The 24,628-nt window shown below is 39.3% G+C and overlaps 1 protein-coding gene across 1 annotated transcript in view; it reads left to right on the top strand.

Moving 5' to 3' along the window:
* grik3 (glutamate ionotropic receptor kainate type subunit 3) overlaps window positions 1–24,628 on the top strand; it is a 134,119-nt gene that overhangs the window by 81,509 nt on the left and 27,982 nt on the right. Inside the window, exons 6-10 of the mRNA XM_084727077.1 lie at window positions 3,326–3,496; window positions 7,896–8,039; window positions 12,110–12,217; window positions 16,344–16,457; window positions 20,994–21,197. Of these exons, the coding sequence (XP_084583203.1) occupies window positions 3,326–3,496; window positions 7,896–8,039; window positions 12,110–12,217; window positions 16,344–16,457; window positions 20,994–21,197 (741 nt within the window). The remainder of the gene's footprint in view (window positions 1–3,325; window positions 3,497–7,895; window positions 8,040–12,109; window positions 12,218–16,343; window positions 16,458–20,993; window positions 21,198–24,628) is intronic.

The raw sequence follows: 24,628 nt of genomic DNA, 5'->3' as shown, positions 1-24,628 counted from the left end.
ATCCATTGAACCCAACAGTGATGTAGAAATAACACCAACACTGGGTCAGACCATCCAGTCAGCACTGGGTCAAGTTAACCCAGTATTGTGTTGTTGAAATCTTGACCGCACAATCAAATTTTGACCCGGTGTGTTTTAGTGTGTAGGAGCAAACAAGCTCGGGGTTGAGGGCCACAGACAGGTTAGAGAGGAGAGAACAGTGAGAGAGTGAGAAAAGCTGGCGTGTTGTCCTTTAAATTTGAAGATAATTAAGGATTGAATATTTTTTCAGTATCAGATATGTTTAACATAACCTGGATATGTTAGCGTTTCGTTCCCATCTTGAGCATTTTAAGTTCCTTCTCTGATGAAATGATCTCGTCTGACTAATACAAGCAGAGCCAGCGGGGAGCCGTTGCAGCTCTTCACTGAGACGTCGGCTATCTGGTGACAAACAGACTGAATGGGAATGAATACCAGCATGATCTGTGCTGTTCCTTTCACTCTCTGTTATTGTCTCTGTTTCTGCCGCTCTCGTGTGCACACACACTCCCTGTCTCTGTGGACTCGGCCAGACTGTTGTGATAATGTGATATGACACCGAGGTCCAGGCATGATGTGTGTCATATTTCACGCTCGACAGCGTGGCAATGACATTGGTCTGCCATGCAGTGGGTTTGTGTAGCATGTCTATTGCCTTAATGGGGAAATCCAAAACTCTTTTTATCACTAGTGTGCTGCTGTTTGTCTTTAAGTGGAACAGTTTCCTGAAAAAATATTTGCTTCACTCTTAAAACCTGTTTTAAAGAAAGGGTTCGTCAAGGGTTCCATTACCCTTTTCATGAAGAACCATTTTGGAAGAAAGTTCTTCAAGGTTTGTTGAGGGTATGGCTGTTATTAAAAATTAAATATTCAAGTGTTTAGGCATATTTCAAATGATATTTTAAATGTAGATGCACCAGGAATCTACCAGGTACCTAGAAAAGGGTTATAGGCATATTCCTTCTTTAAAAAAAGGGTATTTTTTAGATCCCCTTTGGTGAGCTCTAGAATAAACTCTTAGAATATAAAAGGGTTATAAGTAGAACCCTCTCGGTGGATTTTAGATGACACCCTTGTAGGGTAGAACCCTCAGTCCAAGCCTCTGGGTGGTTTCTACATGAAACCCTTGGAGTATAAAGGGGGTTTTGGCAGAACTCCCAGGGTAGATTCTTGTTAGCACCCTTAGAACACCCAGAAAGGGTTCTGGGTAGAACCATTACATCACAGCTCTATTTAGAACTTCCCCCCAACATGGAACTGTCCCCATTGCAGTTCAAGCACCTTATTTTGAACCGTTCAGAGCGTATCCACCAAAAAAATAAACCTGAAAAGTTAGTTCCTAGCTGGGAACCAGAGTGGCCGTGTCATATTCTACAGGTCGTTGCGCATTGCGCTGCGCCCTCTGTTGATGACACGCTTGAGTACATTGGTTCCGCTCAAAACTGGTGGAAATGCGGGCAAGGTTCCGAGGATCTTGAATGGAACTGGTCCCAGAACCAGAAGAATTTTTTGGTGCTAGGTGGAACCTTTCACAGATGGTTCTAGGTATAACCTTTATGCTGGGTTCAATGTGAAATGTTTATGACGAGTTCTACCAGGACGCAAAAAGTGTTCTCCTATGGGGACAGACCATGGAACATGGAACCTTTATTTCTAAAGGTGCTAACTATATAATATACTTTCCTTTATTTCTTTATTTCTAGTTTAGGGGATAAACTTTAACTTTTATTTGATATGATTTTTTGCAACATCAATATTTTTCCACACAAAGGTGGGATATCTTTATAGAATCAGAGTTGAATCTATCTAAAGCTGCAATATGCTGTCATATTGATAGACACACCATTAAGAAGATTATACCTGGCGGCTTGATTTGATCCAAAATGATGAATACTTGCATGGTATACGTGGCAATACAATTTCCTCTCGATGAAATCCACTGATGTCTGTGTTTTATCTTCTGAGGTGAGGGAAATGCTGACTTATTAGAGCGTGAAAAGGCAACAGCAGAGTGGTACGGGGGTAATAACTTCCTTGTCCTTTGAAATGAGTCTGTCATTGCGCCCGCCCTGCCATAGCTATCTCTGAGAACCTTAAATCTGAGAACTTTGTTATGTGTGCCACGTTCATAACACTTCTGCATGCACTCAGACATACGCAGCGTGTTCTCCAGGTAAAGAATTTAGTGTAACTCCGTTGTAGGATTATGTTGATGTTGTGTTTACAAGTCAGCACTGCAGAAAGTGAACTTATAATTGGAACAAGTTGCTTTTCTGACATCCCAAAATGCCCTAATAGAAATGAGGATGTCACAAAAGATGAATTATATATATATATTTTTTTTTACAAACAATTCTGTCCCAGTTAGTTTGTATTCTTAGCTTCAAAGCTAAGAAACTTGTAACCTGATCTACTTTTCGGAGCAATTTTGAATGTCATATAGAACAACAGTGATTTACTTTGATCTCGCTTCATAAAAGAGAGTACTGTACTGCATTCTAGAGGGAAAGAAAAAAAATAAGAGAGGAGAAATATTTCAGTCACTGGCGGCGACTGTTCTTTAGTAAGTGTCTTACATGCTCTCATTCCTCCAGCACTAACCCCACAGGGTGCTAATGAAATATCTATGTTCATCCAAATGTCTTTTCCAAGCCCCCTGGCCCATTCCGACACGACATGTGTCAACATGTGACTTCACACTTCAGCTACAATGGCTGCCCCAGAAATTACAGCGGCTCAAATTGAATTGCTTTTTGCTTAGAAGTTGCCATGGGAATGCGAGTGTTGAATTATTAATAAGATCTGACAGAACTGATGTTATTTTTTCTTTTTCTTTAATTTTTCCGAGCCACAAACAATAATTAGAATATTCCCAAATAAGAAATTTGGACCCATGAAGATTTTTTCACATGAACATGATTAAGGAAGATGAAATATATCACACGAGCTTGTTTGTGCAGTATATTTCATTATTATGGAGGTACAAAAACAATAACAATTTGTCAATTCTAAAAGGATTTGCCAGCAGAAAAGCGACTCCGCCACCCAAGCCTTTTTAGATTTAATTTACTACACAGACACCGCTTCAGACTGCTTAAATCTCCTGATTTGACATTGAAAACTACTGTACTTCTCCTTCCTTTCACCCTCTTTGGTCTTAATATAGCAGCTCTTTAATCAGCTGCTGCGTCATTCTCTTTTCATGTGAGGAGAAAGCATCCAGGACAAAATACTTAAAACAAAGAGGCTCAGCGCTGGCAGACCAAATGAGAACGCATCCTTCATTACTGTTGTCTCTCAAAAGGACCTGATGGCCATTGACCTGGAGCCATATCGCTTCTGTGGTGTCAACATGACCGGCTTCCGCATCCTCAACGTAGATAATCCCCAGGTCGCAGCCATCGTGGAGAAATGGTCGATGGAAAGACAGATACCACCTAAACCTGACTCAGGCCTGCTGGAGGGCATCATGACGGTATGTTTTATCACTATTATTACTTCTGCGGTGTTCAATTTAAAGTCAGTCATCAAAATGTCAATATGAAAGGTACCACGTTTATCTATCTGTCTGTCTTATCTATCTATCATGGCTTTTGCCCATGGTTAGAAATGGTTTGAACCCTAAATAGTAACCCATAACAAACTCTTTCACCTCAGCAGTTATTCGCACTATATAACCATTTAATCTCCTTTTGATTTATACATAGAGCTGTTTCTTTCAGGCAGTGGCTCATCTATACATAAAACATACATACACTCTGAAGTATGTAAACAGATTTGAGAGGTTCAGCTACAGTTGGACTAAATGTTGAATGGAAGAGATGAATATTTTAAGTGATTTTCAAAGTGGTACTAAAGAGTAATTCAGGCCAGTGTTAACTTTGTTGACTAATAATCTTTGGCAACAAGACAATAAGTAAATAAAAAGAAATTTATGCGGTAAAATCTATGAGGAAATCTATCAAAACTTTCCTCAACAAATAAAATGAGACAAATATGCTAGAGAGGGACGAGCAGAGAAGAGATCCAATCTTGGACTGAAGTGCACACTCAGGAGACTGGTTCTGTTATTTCCCTCTAGTCTCTCCTCTTACCCCTCTCCTCTCTGTATGTCTGGGTGCGTTCATGAAGTAAAGTACTTCGGATCAGAACAGAATCCGATATGATTCGGGGAGTTTACTCCTCCTCAAGCCCCGGCACTCAGTAGCTGTCTGTGGGCGAGTGTCCCTCCGCCCAGACCTCCCCACACACTCAGCAAAGCCCCACGATACATGCAACTTTTTCACTGAATGTTTTCAACTGGTGCTGTCAAGTTAATATGATGTTGCCAACAACATTATATTAAGCAAATTAATATATAATGAATAGCATAGGTACACTAGCACTAAATATATGTCACTTCTAAATTCAGATGGCTCTGTAATGTCAGATAATTACACAGAACGCATGCAGGTCACATCTACAATACATAATATATTAGTTTGACACCAATAAATATAAGGATAGATAGGCAATTTACCCTCATATGTATGAAACAAATACACAACAGGAAGACAAATGCACATTTGAAGAAATGTAGTATACTGAAAGGCATAATATGAAACACTTCCCCAGCAAGAAAACAATGTATAGACTCATATAAACATAATCTTTTCATTCATCACTTATGACCAACTAGAAGTGTGTGGTGGTGGCTGAATCTGCTCCCGTATTTACTTAGGTTTTTCATCATTTTGTTGTGCTCAGGATGTTTTCCTAACCCAAAACATTGATATTTATCATCCTGAGAATGAGACCCAACAGTTATATATTTTTCTGTTACATTTTCGAACAGCTCAGACAAATCCTACTGATTCTACCTTTAATATTAGACATGCAACAGGAGAAAGGATCAGAATTGTCATATACTTTAGTAACAGGTAGATTTAGTGAAATAAAATCATATTTTATTTAGTTGACTAAAACTAGACCAAAACAAACAATTCAGGTGACTAAAATATTACTAAATCTAAATGCCATTTTAGTGAAAAGACTATAACTAAATCAAATTTTTCTGTTAAATTTTACACTGGTTTAAGCCTCTTAAAAAACACCTATTGTCCTGGCATTGTGTGCAGCTCAGAGTATTTACCCAGGGTTCTTATGGGCAAAAATGTCCTGTTGATTAGAGAGGTTAGAAGGCAAAGGTCAGTCAAGCTTACACATAAGTATTCAAGGTATAACGACTAAGTCTCAGAAAGGACAACCTGTCCAACCTGTCCAGCCTTGAACCCATGGAATACAGTCTTCACACCCATTATCCAAACAAAAAGCTGAAGCTAAAGTGTGAACTAAGATCCCTGAACCTGAATGACATAAATGGAGAAAAATGCCACCTCGTCAGAAAAATCCCGGTTCTGTTCTGGCATGTTGACGACAGGGTCAGTTATTGGCAAGAATAGCACCGATTCACCCGTTTATCTTTTCTGCTTTCAACAGTACAGGTGGGGGTGATATAATGGCTCGGAGAGTATTCATTAAGCCCTCTCGCACCAATTATCCTTGAACGCACCGGTCTCCCTAAGCATTGTTTCTGACCAGGTGCATCCCTTTACAGCCAATCTTTTTCAAATGGATAGTTTATAATGGACGATGCACCATTGTCTCAGTATGTTTCTAGGGCAATGATAGAGACTTTAGCTTACTCCAATGGCCTTCATAGTCAAGATATCAAACTCAGTACAGCACATTTGGGATAAGATACAGCAGAGCAACTTGTTCGCAGCTTGAATCCAGAAATTGTATGATTCCATCAAGACAGAAAGATCTTTATTGAACATCTCCAGTCTTTGTTGAATCCGTATCTTCAGGCTGTTCTGGAGGAGAAGTCAGCCTGATACAGATTGTGGAGCCACAGTAGTGTTGTCAGTAAATAGATGCATAGTCTACAACAGAGTGCCAGAAAATCTGTCCCATTTGTGTCATACTGTCTACTTCTGATTGGTAATGTAGGTTTTACACATTATATGTGTTATATTGACCTTCTTTACACAACAAATCAAAGGCAGAGGTCATTTACTTGAATACTTTTCTATGCCACATGTCTACTTGTCCACCAATTAAGTGAAATTTCCATTGATCTGATGCTACAAATTAAAAACCCCTTTATCACCAAATGTAAATTAATAATGCAATGTTCCAAAGGAAAATTTACTTTCAGTTTTCACTTCATCATTTTATTACTTTGGACTAAACTTTTTAAAGGTCTGAAACGACTGTAACCTGCTGTTACTCTGCTATTGACTGAAAGGTGTAGGGACACACAATAAAACATGGTATCGACCCAAAATGAACTTTGCTGCTGATAAAACAGACTGATACGATGATGCTTTCAGTTTGTGCATGCGATTCGTGTATGTCTGCGGTGTGGAGGTTTGTCTGAAATGGGAAGTAAAGTTGCTATTTGCAATGATTGTTTCAATCATGCATCATGCAAAAAGGGAGTTTTTCCTCTAAACACATTACATATGTTAGAACATGTTAAAAAAAACACTGAGAATTATGTATCACTGAATTCTGGAATTAGACCAGTAGACTGTTTTTCATGATTTCTGTGCTCAGGATTTTTCGGGTCGATCTGAAATATGGCTCGGTAAAGCTGCTAGATGGAGTGTCTGTGTTTCAGGTCATTTTCAGGTCATGGTCATGTTTGACACTGAGACAGGGCTCTCAGTGTTTCAGAGTCGCAGAGCACTGCCTGTTTTCTTTTATGATATGACCTTATATACTTATACACTATACTATATATAAACCCAGAACAAACACTGTTGCTTTATAAGAGCTGTAATTTAATACTGATGCCTCTATATGACTCACACAAGCAAACAAGGCCATTAGCGTGAAATCAGATGAAACTGGCCTGTGTTCCCGTTTTCCCAGGTAAAGTTACAGTGAGTGGTACGTTAACCAATTAAAAAGAAGGAGGAGGAGATATTTATCTAGACAATGCTTTTTTTTGACGTTATATTTTGTGGTTATGGTGGAGGAAACACTATCGCTTTTGTCCACAGGGGCCTCCAAGATCAACACAATATGAAAGTTCATTGTAGCTTTAAGAGCCGTCTCCTTGATCATTACAACGAAGTTTTGAAGAACCAAGAGAAACAGACACCAGAGAAAAAACCTGTCAGCATCAGTTTTCTTATACTTATATATTCCCCAGTAAATTTTGATAAGCATTGTATTTTATGTCTGCATCTGCCAGTGAGCCATCACAACAAGAGCAGGCTACAGGAGAGACTTTATGTTCTCTGCAATTAGGTGGAATACCAGCACATAGCAGCATATTAGATATCAGCTAACATCCAATAACGTGCATCCCTGACAGTGTACAGCAACTACATTCAAATTACTGATTTGAATTACCGAGGCTGCTGAAGGCATATGCCAATTATATAAAGAAGACAAAACCAGCACTATTCTATATTGAATTATCGGTTGAGAAACACACACAGTGCTAATGTGCCATATATAATTTAAATTCTTCAATTATGTATGTGAATTTATCTCAAGTGCATATAGTTTTCATAGTTTGCCTTTAAAGAGAGCCTGAAACCTTCATGAAAAAGTAAAATTAAGGACTTATAGTCTAGTTATACAGCATATTACTATCTCAAAATTTCATGTGTACAATAAAAATCCCTTAAAAATCAAGTACTCGTGGAAATTATATTAAATGCTGAAGTTACGAGTGTCAATGAGACGATCTGAGAGAAAAAAAAATGGATTCGTGGACTCTTTCTATACCAGTCTGAAGAAGATTAGGTTGATGGTGATCAAACTGTTTATGCATTCCCACAGGCATCAGCTGAAATAATGTTCACCCCTTATTCCAGACAGATGCAGCTCTGACCTATGATGCAGTCCACATTGTGTCCGTGTCGTACCAGCACGCGCCGCAGATGACCGTGAACTCGCTGCAGTGCCATCGCCACAAACCCTGGAGATTTGGAGGGCGCTTCATGAGTTTCATCAAAGAGGTGATGGGGCACCTTTGGCCTGTTGCTATTTGATTTAAGCATTGCTGATATTAGAGTGTATTGACTGAGTGGTGACTATAACAATAGGAGTGGAGTGAGGACTGTGTAGTCACTTGGGACTCAGATATTTACCGAGCAAATCAATCATCTCCGCACACAAAGCAAACCAAGCCTTGATGGACACATCAAAGCAGCGTTGTTGTCAGCTTTATAAATTCCCTGTATTCATAACCTATTTTCCAGAAAGCACGTACTGTAACCTTTCGAAAACACAACTAGTGTAATCGGCTCTTATTTAATCTAACATGAGAGTCTGACAGTGCCTCAGCATACACAAACAAGCCTGTGGAAAATGGCAGATTAAGGGTGTGCAGAGGTGCTACCGTTTGTATCTTGATTTGTTCAAACAACAAAATCATGTATTTGTGTTTGTCCTGGGTGTGGTTTAGAAATGTTTAAAATGGCAGGAATTCCATTTATTTTCCCCTCTTATAATCGTCCCCATTATTCCAAAATTAAAGCATTAACCTCCTGGATCTGCTGTATTTCACACAGGCTTCACCCTCTAACCAGGCTTCCTCATCTGTAGTAACTGCCCAATAAATTTGCATATACCCACAGAGCAATCAGAATGATGGCTACTGGGGGCTGCCCATATAAAAGGGCAGAGCTAAACCGCTTTCCTCATCCACTTTTCATTAGGAAAATGGATGACAACTTCTGTTCAGTACCAATGGCTTCGTCCACAGACTTTCTCCGTGCACAAGCTAGGTTGCTATGGTTGACTAACATTGCCGACAGCATCCTGATAGCTTGTGCCACTAGTTTCCATCATATCTTTTGGCCAGTTTGTTCCTATTTTCCAGGGATGATCTCTGTTGAGCTTTACTGTGATGATAGAAATGTAGATACCACATTGGTAAATATCTGCTAAACAATACAGTGTGTACTATTCAGATTTCACTCCAAAACTGACCAACTTGCTTAATTCTGAACCCACATTCATGAAATTTGCTTTTCATAGACAAAAAATGAAAAAACCCTGGTTACTTGTTGGGATTTCAGTTGCTGGGGGTGATCTGATAAGGTCTTTGCACAAACGTTAACCCTCTTAATACCCACCACCATTGACTTAAATAAAGATGGATGACGTCTCCACTTCTTCCTTGTACCAAACTGAAGCTAAAACATCCCGAAGCACTGCCATCTTGCACTGGTGACTTCATTTGGAGCCAGAGTCTGTGCAGATCAGAGTTGGAGCCACACATTCGAGTTCCAGCCCATAAAATCAGTCGACTCCAGGGTTCAAATGTCAATTATGATGTGAAACACCCTTTTTTATTGCAATAAATAGCTATTTAAAACCAAATTGATCAGTTAAATGAACACTTGAACATACATCAGCATGATAAGAACTAGAGCTACCTGAAACGACAGATTCAAACAGGGTCAAAAAAATTATTTGTCTCCTGTCACAGACCGCTGTTCATATTTTTTTTCCATAATACGGTCCCATTATGTTCCACTGGAAGGGGAAAGTTGTAGATTGTGAAATGTGCTCTGAAATCTGATGGACCATATTATAATGTTTGTCAGCTACACATCCCCAACTGGCAAAAGAGTCATGAATATATTGTTTGTGTCTGAGTTGCAGCAATAATTTCTGCTTGTCTGCCAAATGTGCAAACACAATATCGCAAAGGCCTATACCATTACAATGCACAACAAACAGCGCCTATTGTCTGAGTGTGTGTGTGGAACATAGGATCAGTTGAAACAGTGAGCACTGTTAGCTATCCTAACAAGCCGTACTTTAGCTGCTATGTTAGTGACTTGCAGTGATCGTGACTGAAAGCCAATGAAATATTATTACATTGTCCTTATACACACATACTATAGTGTACGGTTATAAAAACACTTACACAAGTCTGATTTACACTCTCTTCAAGACAGGCGTCTGACATGTTCTGAAGGTCGAATCGGCCCTTCGGAGTGTGATGTGGCTGAGGCATTTATGTCACTCTCTGAATTAGAGCTGTTTGAACATGCCACCCACCTCGGTGGCGAGAGGCCAGATGGAATGAGGTATGGGGGGGGGGGGGTTGGAAAAGGAGAGTGCCACAAATTTCTCCTTGAAGCTTCGATCTCTTCACAACAAGTGCTGGCAAGCTGCAAGGGAGGACAGGTGAGAGCTATAGCCTGTAGGGTTGTCACAGTTTTGAATATCAGAAAAGTGCTACAACCTGACACATGAGGATTGATTACTCTATTGTACTGAGACTTATTAAAAGATCTGGCGCCTGCGTCAGACTGTGACTGAATCAAAGTGACACCGATAGACAATTAAAGATCTGTTTTTGCAGAAAGATCAGACAGACGAAAGAGTAAATAAATAAGACCAAATAAATCTTGGCATGGCGTTTTCGGAAAGGAATCCCCCCCCCCCCCCCCCCCCCATGCCATACTGTGCACGAGCCAAGACCAAACTAAAGCAGACAAGGACAATGACAGGTAAGAAGAAAGATGGCTACTCCCCATTAGCATAAGAGTGAGACGAACCGGAATATAGCAGAGAGTGTTTGCCTATAAAACACGTCTGTGGAGGTGGCGGGTATCAGGGAATCATAATAGGGGGCAGTTATGTGTTTTTCCCCCTCATGGGGAATCAAGGAAAAGGAGATGGTTGTTAATTAACTCCGCAGTCTGGAGGGAAAACGCGTTGGAGGCGTTGAGATGTAAAATGTAATTAAAAAAGAGGAAATGCAGTCTGTACGGTTTGTGTTTGTACTTTTGGTCTGTGGGTGTGCGTGTGTGGGTGTGAATCTACTCTCAGCGAAAGACAGAGGGTGTTGTACTGTGTTGTGTTGTAGGTGTATGTGCGCGTACAGCCATTTCTCTGTGCTTATTTGTTCGTTACTGTTGTCATTTTGTAATGTGTACCAAATATTTTGTTACTGTCAAGACAATAAGTGTAACCAGACACTGGTAACATAATAAAATGCAATGCAATGTAACCTGTAGTCTCAATATTTACCTGACAATTAGGGGCGTAGAGGCGTTCAAAAAGAGAGTATTTGTTGCGGGATTATTGTCTTGATTGTATTAGATTGTAAGGAGATATTGAGTCTTACATGCAGTATTTTTCATTTCATTCCACATTTCCTGGAAATGTAAAACTCAACAAAAACATAAATGCAACATTTTTGTTTTTAAGTTGCAGAAAAAGGCCTAAGACTTCTTCTATGCACCTGACAGGTGTAGAAAATAGATAGAAGTCACAGCCCTTCCAGCAGACCACCACTCTAACCTAACATTACACAAAAAACACAAAAATATGAACTGCAGTCAGTGTTGTTTGAATTGTGCCTCAAATTATACATCTGATGTTTGTCAATTTAAAAGAGAATTTTAGAAGTCTCTCGACTTGTTAAGTCGCTGTCTGTTGAAAAAATGTTTAAGTGTCAGACTGAAGATATGCAGTTAGAAAGACTACACACCCAGAGGTCATGACTTTTTAACTCCTAAAACTAATGTTAGCTGCTCAAGCTATGACGTCTGTGTGTTTTCCTACTGGGATATAATCACAAAGCAACAGGTCTTGCTCCTGGCAGATAAAAGGACCAGGAGTAGCTGGATAAAACACTTCAGGTGAGGTGACATCAGCGGGGACAGTAATGTTGGTAGCGATGATGTATACTGTGCGAGAAGAGAAGTGTAGTTTACTTAATGGTTTCACTCAAAACTGAACTATGACAAACATACAAGAAACTATTATTATAATACGAGTACTAGTCAAGCATAGACAGAGTAGGGAGGGTTATGACTTTGCCCAACAGGGATAGCAGTTTGGTGATTTGTAGCCCTGTCTAGCTCATTTAAAGTGGCCTTTTTTGTGACCAGTCCAAGACACACCTGGGCAATAATAATGCTGTTTAATCAGCACCTGTGTATGGCACACTGTCACCTTCTGAGTGTATAGCATTAAACTAAAGTCTTGCGTTTGTATTTTGTAGAGTGTATATGGATATGTTTGAATATGACTATAAATATGAAGCTATATTATCTTTCAGTCCCACTGGGATGGTTTGACGGGGAGACTGTCATTCAACAAGACCTCTGGTCTTCGTACAGACTTCGACCTGGACATCATCAGTCTGAAGGAGGACGGACTTGAAAAGGTAACTCTTTGCTTCTAGTGCATTCTTTGCTCAGATGGAATAAAAGCACGAAATCTTTGACCAAAACACGTGGAACATCTGTGATCACAATATCATGAAAAAAATTTAATGGAATATTGATTTCAGGAATAAGTTTCACATTCTCCTCTTGATGTGGAACAGATAATGCAAATTTGACAGTATCATTTACCTCCTAACAAGGAAGCAAATTGGCTGTTTCAACATAAGCATAAGTTAGTGGATCATAAAGCAAATTGGATTAGGGTACACATTAGGGTGTTAATTGCAGCCTCTCTTAATGATAATTTGAGGTGATGCCCAAAATGCTGTTTGGTGGTAATGAGCTGTATAAACATGCTTTAGAAAAAAAGGAAAAAAACGAACTAAAAGGTTGGTAATGTAGAACTTATTTTTATTATACTGGAAGGCAAAGTACCCTCTGGACTATAACAGCTTTTCTCTACTAGAGGGCTTTCATACATTATGAATACATCAAATAGGGATAAGTCCCATTATGACTTCCTCAAGTACTCCCTAAAGGCTCAATACTATATAATAGCAGGGGCTTTTCAGCTTGTAACCCTTCTGTTCAAGACTGGAGCTTGTTACACTACTGCTTTGAAATGATTCGTCTTCTCCATTTCACTGGCGTCTTGTCCTGTGTGCGGTCAATTAAGTTGAAGCGCAGACATGTTGCAGAAGTATTTGATGCCATATTAGCATCTTCTCATTGTGTCTCTGACAAATCCTACACTCGAGCATGTTAACGTTGATCCGGATTGCTGAATTTCTTTTTTTTTTTTCTTTTCTTTTCTTGTATATCCGTGGAATCGGCTTTAACTGTTTGAGCCGGTTAAGATGTGGACTTTTCCCAACTAATCCATTGTAATTGAATATTAGGCCAAGTTTGAGCTGGATTTATGAGCAGGTTTCTCAGAGTGCCACTTTGACTCAATGCCGTCATGCTCGGGAGGGTGAAATACACATAAAGCTCTCCGTGTGGTTGCATGAGTAAATAACTTTTGAATCAAGCCCTCTGCTAATCATGTTTAATGAATTGAGCTAATTGTAATTGGGTACAATTAGAAAGAATTTCGCAAAGCGGAAAGCATTCACAGATATTTTTAAATCTCTCTCCTGGAGTCCTCTTTGGTTGTGTGACAAGCTGTAACTAATGTGCTTTTCAAATTAGAGCATATGCCTCTCTCTGGATTAGGCAGGGAGGACATTAACAGAAGTTTTTCATGGCTTTTTTTGTGTGGGAGATGTATGTCTTTAAATGGATCCACCTCAAGCACAAACCCCGGTGAATATTAAAAGCTGCCTCTGTTGTAATAGAGAAGGCAGGAGGGATGGGAGGAGGGTTTGGTGGAGGGCCCCGACTTGCAAACAGAGATTGTTACCGACAGCCACAGGACTATTTGTGCTAATGATATGTTCCAGAGTGCGTCTCTACAATATGCAGAGCTTTTTGCCTGCGGGCTTCTCGCATGTATAACTCCTTTTATTTGTTCAGATCTCTTGGCTTATCTCATTGAGACTGCAAAGCAAAATTACTTTCACAATGTAATCCAACCGGCAACCCCATGCTGTACCTTCATTCAAATGAACTGTAACCTGTCTGCAGTATTTGCTGTTTTTAATGATGTGCTGTTTGTTTTAGACCCTACCGTTGAGCCTTTTATTTCTTTTTCATGTGCATTCACATCAGTACAGGATCAATATACCCATAGGCACCGGAGCAACAGAGCAAATGTTGTGCCCTTAAATAAAGGAGGAAGGGAGAAGGATGAAGGAAGACAACAACATGCAACTCTCACCTTCACTAACCTCTTTAACTTCTTACAGTTGAATGAACTATTAGAGCATTAAAATAACAACTTAAACCTTAGAGTACAACCAAAAAGCATGAACACAACAGTGTGACCATGGAGGCTCCCACTGCAGCTTACACAGCATCTGAGCCCAGCAAAAACTCAAGCAACAGCAGTTCAAAAATAGTACAAAAATGCTATTTTTCCTTCATATAAAACCACGGTAACGCAGCGTAAACTCTTACAAACATATTAATGAGTTCGGCACTTCGGTGTACCTTCAATTACCTGGGAATAGTGAGGGAGATGGATGAGGGGAAGACGACCACATGCAGCTCTCACCTTCGCTTGTCTAAATGAGGCAGAGGAGCGCGATCCCTGTACAGGAGCCCCGAGGCATTACCAACAGATCAACGAATAATCAACCCACACAGGCAAGGATCTGCGTCTGTTACCTGTGTTCTTCTTTTGTATCACCGGCTGCCTAAACAGTGTTTTAACAGTGACCGATACTAATACACACAATACTCTAATAATAAAATATCGAACCAAACATTAAATTAACTTTTCGAACATAGAAATCCGTTGTAACTGAAATGAGAAAAGAACGAAATTAGCTTCTCAAATAAATGCCTTTTGTCTGAAAGTGAATTCACACAACTTTGTTATTTTTGAAGATTTGAGCTACACAAAGGCAAAAACCTTGCAGAACAATATCCCACAATCATCAGAACACACACATACAATAAACAGGAAATGAACAGTGTTATGAGTTGTGGTTTAATTTGGCGTGTATCCGATCCACCAGTTAGTTATTTTAATGAGAAATGATTCGCCTCTCATTCCCATGGTCTTTCCAAGGTTTCAAAATGTAAAGTTTTTACAGAAATACAGTTGATCTTCATGAATTATACTGATGCCAAACTCACAAGAATCCTGTTGACATATGATGCCTAGTGTGAGTTTGGTGTTATATTTTGCCCAGAGAATTATTAGACTTGCGGGAGCAAATGTGTGATTTTTGCATCCCCACTTTTTTGTCAAACAACTTTGAAGGTTTGAGCTACACCAAAGCAAAATATTTGCTATCACAAGAAAAAAAAAATCACAAAATAAACAAAACATCTTCAAACATACAGAACAGAATATGAATTAACAGTGTTAGGAGTTGGTGTTTAATTCAGCGTGTATCAGTGTCAGCGTGTAAAATCCTGATTTTTAATTCCCATGGTCTTCTCTTAACCTGGCCAAAGGGGGCTGCCAGTGAGTTGAGACAACTGAGTCCAAATTGATACCAAACTGATAAGAATACTGTCGTCACATGACACCGTTTATTTTGTGTTCCTAAAGTTATACAAACAAAGTTTTACAAACATAAGAAATTTGTTAATATTTCATATATTTTTTTTAAAGTGAGTTTGGTGTAATGTTTCCCTAGGAGAGTACAGGAAGCTGCTAATATGCATATTTTTGAAAGCATTTTGTCACAACTACAGAAACCCTGTGTAACTGGCTGCAGATGACGTTCACTACTGTTAGTTATTGGTTTGATTAATGGTATAATAATGTGTGCACTGATTACTGACAGTGGCTAGTCAGGCTAATTATCAGCTAATTGTTTCTAACGGCAGTATGTAGTAAATGGTTCCCCCTTGTGTGTGTTTATCCGCCACTCAGTACTCAAAGTACAGAACACAATGAAAAAGTGATATTTTTATGCATAGGCCTATTTGCACAATATAAATTGAGGTTTATTGTGAAAAAGCAGCATTGTTGGTCATGACTGAAGGCTCTGTATTTCAAGATATAGAACCATCAGGTGTAAATGGAAATTTCAAACTAGGCACCAATGAATATACCAATATGACATTATAAAAGGAGCAAATTTCTATTTTTTTGTGATTGGTTGGATTGAAGCTCTTTATTTCAGAATTCTCTTGCATCTGTTGTAATTATTTTGGGCATAGTTTAGTTTGAAGATCAGGGCAAGTGATGCAGGTTCACATTGTTTGAAAATTGTCTATCTATATTTTGAGGATCAGAAGTTTTAACATAGAATTCATCAGATGCTTCCAACTTCTTTGATTTGTCTGTCATGCCTGATTTCTTTCAACACACACCTTAAATCCCCCTGCTTTCCAAAACACCCTGGCCAGCTGAAACAAAGGTGACTCAGCCAATCATCTAATGCTGCCGGAGATGTGTTCAACCTGGCACTAATGTGGGAGACTGGTTGGCGGGGGAGCGTGCTGGGGTCACAGCCCACCAACAGACACAGAACACTTAGCTACACGCTTTTTCATCTTCCGCAGGTGGGGAAGTGGAGTGCGTCAGGAGGTCTCAACATCACAGAAGTGCCGAAGCGAAAAGGGATGAACATCACCGATTCCCTGGCTAACCGCTCCCTCGTCATCTCCACCATCCTGGTAGGTCACCAGTGTAGCCTGGCGTAAAAGATGTCCTACCCTTCATGTCTCCTCAGTTTCCCTTCCAGAAAATACACAGAAATTCAAGCTTTAGAACACAGCCTCAGCTCTCTCCAGCAGTGATATCCAGTGTGGTCTCAAAAACATCAGCCAGGCTGTTTTCCAAATTCATTGCAGCATTTGGAAGAAGGCTTCTCAGCTTATTTTTCTTTTCTGTGTGACTGACACATAAGATATTTGCTAAATCTAAAAATAGCACAAAAATCTCACAGATTAGATAGTGAATTACAGTTGACTGTTAGCTTAGCAGACGAGGCACAGCAGCTTTCAATTTCTCCACATATTTGAGGTGGTCTGCATGGAGCAGTAGTAAGTCAAGTCAGTTTTATTTATACAGCGCCAAATCATAACATCATAACAGGGCATTTTTCATATAAAGCAGGTCTAGATTGTACCCTTAATAATATTATTTACAGTTAATTGGATGAGAGTTTGGATGAGAGTGTCCTACTTTTAGTTTTTTAAGCCAAAAACCCAACAGCGAAAGTACAAGGAACAGATTAAATGGTGTATTTATCTATGCTAACACAAGATGCAGACATTACCATGTGTTGCTAGCTGAGCGTACCATTTCCCCACTGTGGGGATGCTACGATATTAGAGTTTAGGGTAATGTTAGCAGTTCTGCTCTTCTCTTTATTGGATCTGGGGAGGTTTACACTCCAGCAATGCCAGATTTATTACCAGGACTAGCTTTACACTTTTCCAACTTATTCTACTTTTATTTCTTGACATTAAAAATGAGACTGAAAAATTTAAACTAAAATTACTCTTTTATCAATATACAATGCTGGTGAACTGGTGCCTTTAAGATGTTACAGGCATTGTGATTCTGATTGGACTCAGAAAGATAATGCATTTAGTGAGTTACTGTCATGTTTTGTCAGATAATGTAAAATGTCCATATTGGTTTTTGGTGGTTGAGGAATGTGGTTTACGGCTTCAGATGGCTCTGAACACTTTTTTTTCAGTCGATGTTTAACCCTAAAAATTAATAAATTGTGCTAATTTGTGTGTTTTTAGATAAGTCAACTAGTCTAAATTAAAATTAATGTTTAACCTAATCTAATCTAATCTAATCTAATCTAATCTAAGGAAATTAGTTTGCAGAAATACACCTAATATCTCAGACCCCTTTTGCAGGATTTTGGTTTCAAAACAACTGGAAACATTAGAAATCACAGATGCAGACAGCGTTTTCAACCATCTTGTGGTGCTAACGTTACCTTAATTAGCAAACTATCTACAGCTGGTAAAAGTCATTTCAGTTAAAAACTGGCCAGAAATGAGAATCCTGCTTCTCTCTTCTGCTGTCTTAAAGGAAGAACCCCAGAAATTCCAAAGAATGTCAGATGTTAAATCTGATGCTGTGTGCTGTGCAAGAACAGGAAGCTTGGCAACAGTAACTAAGCTGAAAACGCAATGATTCAGAAAAGATTTTAATGTTGCATCACAATCATGATAACTGAGAAGGCCTGGAACAAAAAATAAATAATGATAGAAACAGTGGAGTACAATGAACTGTTCCTGCGAATGCATTAATTACATGTGCGGCTAGAAGAGAACTAGGTGATCCCTCCCCCGGCTCAACATCATATTCATTTGTGGATCCCCAGTTGTATGTACTTAACACTGTCAGGAGATGTTTGCATGTCTTTGTGGAGCTATCAAGGAGGTGCTGACACAGATGTCTCCCTGTGCACCTTTTCAGGACAGATATACAAGCTACGACGATAAACACTATCATTATGCCTAATATTGGACCACAAGGCTGTAATTATGACAAGAGAGGTCAAGGCGAGACATAATTAATGCCTATCAGGTGCCATCTATGTTAATTCCGTCTCAAAGAGGAGAAATGGAACAAGGATTTAAGTGGTGTTGAACTACTGCTCTAGGAAGTGCCAGTATTTGCTGATTTTATATTGCAGCTCAAGTACTATTAATGTAGATGTGTTTCTCACCAAATGGTTCAAGTGTTTCAGTCGGATTTTGCATTTCTTAAAAAATTTCTGGATAATTTTTGGCTTGAAGTACATTTGAATGTTTCTGACATGTTCCTTGATTTGCTATTTTGATGGGAATCATTAGTTTAAGATGATAAGACTGCCTACTTTCAAATTGCAGAAGACAGTTTCAACTTTAATATCAATCTCCCCTCTTAGTGTAATGACATTGCATCAAACTGATTCCAGTGATGCATGAACAAGACGTCTGACAGCTTTATAGTGATAACTTTGTCGAAGAGATTAAGGCACTTAATGTGTTTTCCCACTTACATTAATTGTTTGCACTCCATTGCCTTGTGATGTCTCTGCGCAAGCCCACCTCCCTCCTCTTTCTGTTATGCACGCCCATGCTGCGACTGCAAGGGTAGAACTCGTATAAACACTTTGATTTGAGTCCAAACCTTGGGGAATAGCAAGAATTGGAAGGCTAGAAACAGATGGTAATGACTTTTTCCCTTAACATGCAAACTTTTTGATCAAGTTAATTGGACAACTTGAGCAAAGTTTGTGGCTATACATGCCGGCTCTCTCAATGCATTGTCATCAAGTATTCATAACTTATTATTTATTTAAGAGGCCATCTTAATTGTTATGTCCAAGTGGCTTCTTTTTTTGATACCAAACAATTAAAGATGTTTTTCATTTACTGTATGTTTTTCTAGGCATTTTTTAAATTAGCTTTTATGGAATAAAGTATGCACTGTGTAATGTTCGTTTAAGTTTGCTGTTCTTTACACTGTAAATCCTAAAGATACTCACAAGTTCATGCTTATATTCTCTTTATTTTGAGAGTGCTGTAAAATCCTTACTGTAATGACTACGAAACATACATTTTGTGCTGCTAAGAAGTACATAATCTGAGTTTTACTGCAATGCACACAACAATGTCGTTAAGCTTTAAATTCAATTAAAAGATCTTATCTAACTTATCCCCTGCTGGTATTGCAGGTGATAAATGACTGTACAAGGCATGTAATGCAAGGTCTGTTTTGAGATGATGTGTAACTTAAACACTGCTCTAACATTGATTTGTTATTCAATGTCACAATGATGCTAAACTTTATATTTTTGGCAAGCAATTTTACAAGCTGTCACTTGTTTACACTTGATAACAAAGGGCGGAGATTACAGCTCTTCACCTTAATTTAAAGCACCTTGGCTGCATGCGCTTTCTGTCAGAAAGATGTCTTTCCTTTTAAATTTATGCTCCCAAAACAATCATCTCTGCAAATTTATAAAATTACTTTTAGGCAGATTAAATAAATAAAAACTTTTAAGACTTTATTTTAGGTTTAGAATGTACATTTTCTATGAAATATAATGCATTTTAATTTTTTTTGTAATTTTACATAACAGCATTCATTTTTGACCCACAGCTTTTTATAGGAAAGAATTTGGGCACCTCTGCTTTACAGGCAGCTCAACAAACAGTGTAACTGTGTCCATATGCCACCCGCACATGATGTTATATTTTTCCTGCCCCCGCCTACACCCGCACCACCTCCGCTTTCCACCCCATGAAAAACAATTTCCAGAGGGAATAAATGGTGCTGAAACTGCCTGTTTCCTATTGTACATGTTTACTTAGTGCCACACAAGCTACAGTCAAAAAAAAAAAAAAATACAAAGCAAGGGGTCACCTTCACGAGAGAATCAATTACTGTGCTTCTGAGCTCAGTTTGTAAATTATACATCTGGCCATTGGAGGCAATAAATTGTATTACAGCTTTTGCATAAATGGACCAACATGTTTTGAAATGCACAGCGGGGAATGTAAGTCTATCTGCCAGGGAAATGGTAACAGGCACTAAATAAAGGAAATCATTTATGAGCTGTTCGGTGTTAGTCATTGTCACTGCAGGCATCAGCTCAGTCACTCTCCCTTGGAGGTTGGTGTCAATTGATGAAGGCAACGTTGTGGGCATGTTCCATTTCACTGCAGCATTCTGTTCCTAATCAAGCTTTTATACAGCCCAAATTATGAGCAGCCAGGCAGGATATTACAGGCCAGTAAAGAGTGTCAGCCACCTGACCATAAAATGAACCGACCTGTGCATCAGCTATATAGGTCAACGCACAGCAGTGTGGGGGAGACAGTGGGTTTAGTTAGCTCAGCACTGCTGGCACATTGATAGTATAAACATTCCTTCTGTGTGTGGCACCATCACCACAGCAAACACAGTCACAGCTTTGCAATTTACAAAACATTCACTTACAGTACAGTCTTGAAACCAGCTCAGGTCTCCTTTCGTTAATGCATCAATGCAGGAAAAAGCCTCAGCCTTCTTTCATATTTTAACACTCCCTGTATCCGCACACTGAACTCGAATCCGCTGTCGCTGCCTGTTAAACGCAACAGCGACTCATCAGCTCAGATCACTTTGCTTCAATTAGATGCATGTGCTGAAACAAATCGAAAAACCTGACCTCACCATTGCTTTTCATTTGATCTTTTGGGTCTGTGCAGGAGGAGCCATATGTCATGCTTAAGAAGTCTGACAAGGCGCTGGTTGGGAACGACCGTTTTGAAGGATTCTGCATCGACTTGCTCAAAGAGCTGGCGAATATCCTGGGCTTCACCTACGAGATCCGCCTGGTGCCTGATGGAAAATACGGCTCCCAAGATGAGAAGGGCCAGTGGAACGGCATGATCAGGGAACTTATAGAACATGTGAGTTGTGCTTCATAATGTCTTCTTTATGTGTTTCCTTAAATGCACAAAATGTGAATTCTGCTGCGAGGGGTCTCTCTCACATTAAAACAATAAGAAAAGGTGTAGTTTGATGACACTGAAGTCGATTTCAGTCACTGCAGCTGATGAAAATCTATCTGACATGACTCAGGCAGAAATCATGTTCATGGATGAGATAACATTAAAGTTTTATTCTCGCTACTTAAGTAACATTCGCTGACTTCTTTCCTCACTCTAACGTATCCAAGGTATCCTGTGTTTTCCCAGAAGTTATAGCAAGTAGCGATTAGCAGGGAACGCACCATTACCTTGAATAAATCCAGAATTTCTCAGCGCTTATCCATTGTTGGAAACATTTGGTATAACGTAACAACATTCAACAAAATATATAACATGTTTTTATACATTTTAATGTGGAAATGTTGCATATTATAGCTTTATAGGAATACTTCAATGGGTTAGGAAATGTGCAAGCTTTTGAGTGTAGTGTACACAACACAACAGGCATTTTGCTGCAATGCACACTGCTGCAAAGTGAAATTATTTTCAGGGCTACTTTAGTGCTAAATGTGACCCGAAACAGACGTCCAAAATTGGGCTAAATTTGACCAGGCTAGTTTCCCTGTTTCCAGTCTAAATGCTAAGCTAACTGATTGCTTGCTCTAGCTACATATTTATTGTGTAATCATGAGAAAGGCGTTTCAATTCTAAGGATTCTGATTTCAATTCCGATTACGAAACTGCTTATCGATGCGGTTCTTAACAATTATCGATTCCAATTCTTCCAATTCTGTAGTAAAAACTACAGTGAGTTAAGGGGCACCTGGGTAGCTCAGTTGGTAGAGCGCGCGCCTCATGTACAGGCTGTGAGTGCTCTGCAGTGACTGTGGGTTCGACTCCCACCTGTGTTGCTTTGCTGCATGTGATTCTTGGATTTGGTTTGTTGCTCATCCCTACTCTCACAAGTGGTATCAATCTTCTTGTCTAACTCTCAGCAAGAAAGCAAACAAGCATATTTCCCAACATGCCAAACTGTTCCTTTAATATCTGTTGCATCTCTACAAATTATGTGTTTTGCATCATCATGCAGACAAAAAGCAACAAAAACATGCCATTGAACTGAATGCAGGCTATGTCCTCTGTGCAGACAGTGATATAGTTGTGATTGAGTACAAGTCATGAAGAGCCTGCAAAGCTGTCAGTTACATTTATGACACAATTATGTCAAGGTTGCCTAAAAGTTACAAGTGTATTGATGCCATTCACCGAGACAATCCACTTCCTTCAACTGGATAAACCAGAGACCCCGGATGAGTGTGTGATACTGCTTATATTGTAAAGATGCTGGTGAAAACACCAGCAATCATGTCACGGCTGAGGCATGGTGGGCAATCGCAGCTGTCTCTGTCAAACTCAAAGCCTCAGCGGCCATGAAACAGCCTCACATCCAAGTGATGGTGGCAATTCTCTCCTGGCATTTCATAAGTGTCCCTGTCAGTGCTCTCTCTTTGTCCTCAGCCCCATCGGGTCAGCGCTGTACTCAGCTGAAAACTTGTAATAGCTTAAGTGGCATTTAGTGCAGGGAATCGTATGGCAGGAGTCAATGGCTTGGTGCTGAAAGGGTTGGTAAAGGTGGGCTCCCACTGCAGCACTTTATTTCTCCATCCAAGCTTTTTGCTAGATCCATGTTAATAACAATAACCTTGAGGGGAACAAATGGATTACTAAAGGCAGAGAATGCTGGCACGAAATAGAGATGCATGACTCCATCATTAAACAGCACATATGCTCTTTGTATTAGTCCGTTCTTTGGTTTAAAGGCAAAATGCACAAGCAGCTACAGAGTCTGTTCTGTATTTTACAGCCAAATAGAGAAAAAAATAGTGTTGTTGTTGTGACATACGGTTTACATGTGTTCTGTGAAGATGTAGCATCTGGTGATTGAGACCTCTGGACTGAGATTACAGTAAATATGAATGCATGCTGTTGAACGCACACATGCATCAATAAAGCTCCATTTGCTTGTGTTTTATAGAAGAGAAATATAATTTAGAAAAGTGGTTAAACAGATGCATTTAAGCAAGAATTTTTAGAATGTACAGATATATTTTAGATTATTTTGAAGGTCTATTGCCTTTGTAAATAGCAGCAGAAGGGAAGATTAGAATCTATAGTGCCAGTTATTACTTTTACTGCTCCTTATCGCATGACCAAGGACGCATGGCATCTTCTTTGTGGATTTTTAGTCAGTTCTATTTTGTGGTCTAGTGCTTTCCTTACCCCTGTCAGTATGGATAAGCCGATCGTGATTCAGCAGACCTGAAACATAAACTTTAAAGCGAGCTCAAGAGATCTGACCCTGGAATGATATGAGAGGCCAGTGTGGCAACAGATTACTCGAGAGTAAACCTCAACCTGCCACATCTCCGTCAGTGAGGTGATAACTTTTGACTGTATTTCTTCCCTGCTCTAACGAGAACTGTTACATGTACTGTAAAATACCATTTTTGTCATACATGTCAAGCAGGTAACAAGGGAAAAAAACAAAGGTATCTACCTAAAATGCAGGGGCAGGGTATGTGCAGGCAGCCAAAACCAAGGGAACGGACAAAATTTGAAGTCCAAATTCACAAGGAAGATATAGAAACCATTGGGAAGAGCCCACCCAGGATGCTTGACGATGGGAAAAAAGGAGGGAAAGACACAAGACTAAATACACAAGGAGGCTAATCAAGGGCAGATGAAAAGAATCACTGCCCCAAAAAAAGGCAAAAGACAGGAACAAACTAGAAACAAACCAAAACTCAAAACCATGATGACTTTCCCATATATCTATTCTATACAAAATACTATTTACGAAGCATACTGTGTTCAGGAATTGCATTCATTGTGTACACCATATAGAAAGAGATAGAGAAGGGAAAAGTAAATGGCCGCTGTCATAGTTGCTATCTACACAATTTGTATTCATAACTACTCGCTATTAACCTCTTAAAAACCCATTGCCCTCTCATTGTTATACAGATAGATAAGATGTGTAACTGTTGACTGTGGATCAGTGCCTTTACTTAAAAAAGGGTCACAGAGGTAGATAAGGTCTGAGGTAGAAAACGGGAAAACAGTTGGTTTTAGCTGATAAACGGGTGCTGAAACATGAGGCTCATGCATTCATGCTATCAGCTCACACTGTGTGCAATCACAATTCATAGTTGAATTACAGAAAAACATTAGACAGACATTGTTTTAAGAGACTTTAGTCTTTTAAAAGTCTGCTGTAAGCTTTTGACACACAGACAAGGTGTGACAGAAATATAGAAAAGCTCTGCAAGAGTGTGTATGTGTGTGTTTGCGTTTATATGTATTGTTGGATAAATATGATGCCATTATGTGATTTACTCCCCATGTAACTG

The sequence above is a fragment of the Lutjanus erythropterus genome, chromosome 9 (assembly GCF_056507025.1).
Source record: "Lutjanus erythropterus isolate fLutEry1 chromosome 9, fLutEry1.hap2, whole genome shotgun sequence".
Taxonomy (NCBI): domain Eukaryota; kingdom Metazoa; phylum Chordata; class Actinopteri; order Lutjaniformes; family Lutjanidae; genus Lutjanus; species Lutjanus erythropterus.
This window is presented reverse-complemented; position numbering and strand designations above follow the sequence as displayed.